This window comes from Hylobates moloch, unplaced genomic scaffold (genome assembly GCF_009828535.3).
Source record: "Hylobates moloch isolate HMO894 unplaced genomic scaffold, HMol_V3 SCAFFOLD_5, whole genome shotgun sequence".
Taxonomy (NCBI): Eukaryota; Metazoa; Chordata; class Mammalia; order Primates; family Hylobatidae; genus Hylobates; species Hylobates moloch.
Window position 1 is genome coordinate 72,682,198 of NW_026652280.1, and position 1,305 is coordinate 72,683,502.

At 47.5% G+C, this 1,305-nt stretch overlaps 1 protein-coding gene across 1 annotated transcript; it reads left to right on the forward strand.

Annotated features, from left to right (window-relative positions):
- The first annotated feature begins 296 nt into the window (after positions 1–296).
- Positions 297–1,095, forward strand: LOC116468782 (large ribosomal subunit protein uL16-like). Its single transcript, XM_032152892.3, has one exon. It carries the CDS (start codon positions 320–322, stop codon positions 1,052–1,054), a length of 735 nt encoding a protein of 244 aa, XP_032008783.2. The 5' UTR covers positions 297–319; the 3' UTR covers positions 1,055–1,095.
- Positions 1,096–1,305: the final 210 nt, after the last annotated feature.

The window sequence follows — 1,305 nt, forward strand, 5'->3', positions numbered from 1 at the left end:
GAGGTTGAGCTTTTATGAGTCTGTTGGGTAGCCGTCTGCAAGATCACATAGGCGTGGGAGGACTGGGCAGAGAGACACTGTCATCTGCTTAAGAATTGTGCTTCAAGAGAATGACGTCAACAAAGTCACAGAGGAGGCAGCGTCAATCTCCCATTCTCCCACAGAAACACTGCCAAACAAGAAACTGCATAACCAGCTTTGTCTGAATGGTGGAAAACAATCGCTGGTTACAGTAACCAATTGAATGCTGAACAAAGGAAGTCAACTTAAAAACAGAAGGAAAGATAAAAAGAAGAACACCAGCAAAGTGACACAGTAGATGGCCTGCTGTGCCCTACACAGAAACATTGAAAAACTAGCAGAAATGGCTCTTTCCCATCTGTGTGCCACGGACGATTCTGGTGTCGCCATGCGCCGCCGCCCCGCCCGTTGTTACCGGTATTGTAAGAACAAGCCATACCCAAAGTCTCACTTCTGCCGAGGTGTCCCTGATACCAAGATTCGCATTTTTGACCTGGGGCAGAAGAAGGCAAAAGTGGATGAGTTTCCGCTCTGTGGTCACATGGTGTCAGATGAATATGAGCAGCTGTCCTCTGAAGCCCTAGAGGCTGCCCGAATTTGTGCCAATAAGTACACGGTAAAAAGTTGTGGCAAGGATGGCTTCCCTATTCGGGTGCGGCTCCACCCCTTCCACGTCATCCGCATCAACAAGATGTTGTCCTGTGCTGGGGCTGACAGGCTCCAAACAGGCATGCGAGGTGCCTTTGGAAAGCCCCAGGGCACTGTGGCCAGGGTTCACATTGGCCAAGTTATCGTGTCCATCAGCACCAAGCTGCAGAACAAGGAGCATGTGATTGAGGCCCTGCACAGGGCCAAGTTCAAGTTTCCTGGCCGCCAGAAGATCCACATCTCAAAGAAGTGGAGCTTCACCAAGTTCAATGCTGATGAATTTGAAGACATGGTGGCTGAGAAGCGGCTCATCCCAGATGGCTGTGGGGTCAAGTACATCCCCAATCGTGGCCCTCTGGACAAGTGGCGGGCCCTGCACTCATGAGGGCTTCCAATATGCTGCCCCCCTCTTAATACTCACCAATAAATTCTACTTTCTGTCCAAAAAAAAAAAAAAAAACTAGCAGAAATGTTCAGACCCAACTTTGTGAGAACCCTGAAAAAGTCAAAGGTAAAGCCATGAAACACACTGAATCAAGGGATATTTTAAACTCTTCAGCATTTTTAACTTTTGACTATAATCAATGATGCCAAATATGATAAAATGTTTCCAGATATGGTGTCTTAAAACTTGTT

Excerpts from the sequence above, each read along its gene's own strand:
- LOC116468782 (XM_032152892.3), top strand. The coding sequence starts at position 320 with ATGGCCTGCTGTGCCCTACACAGAAACATTGAAAAACTAGCAGAAATG.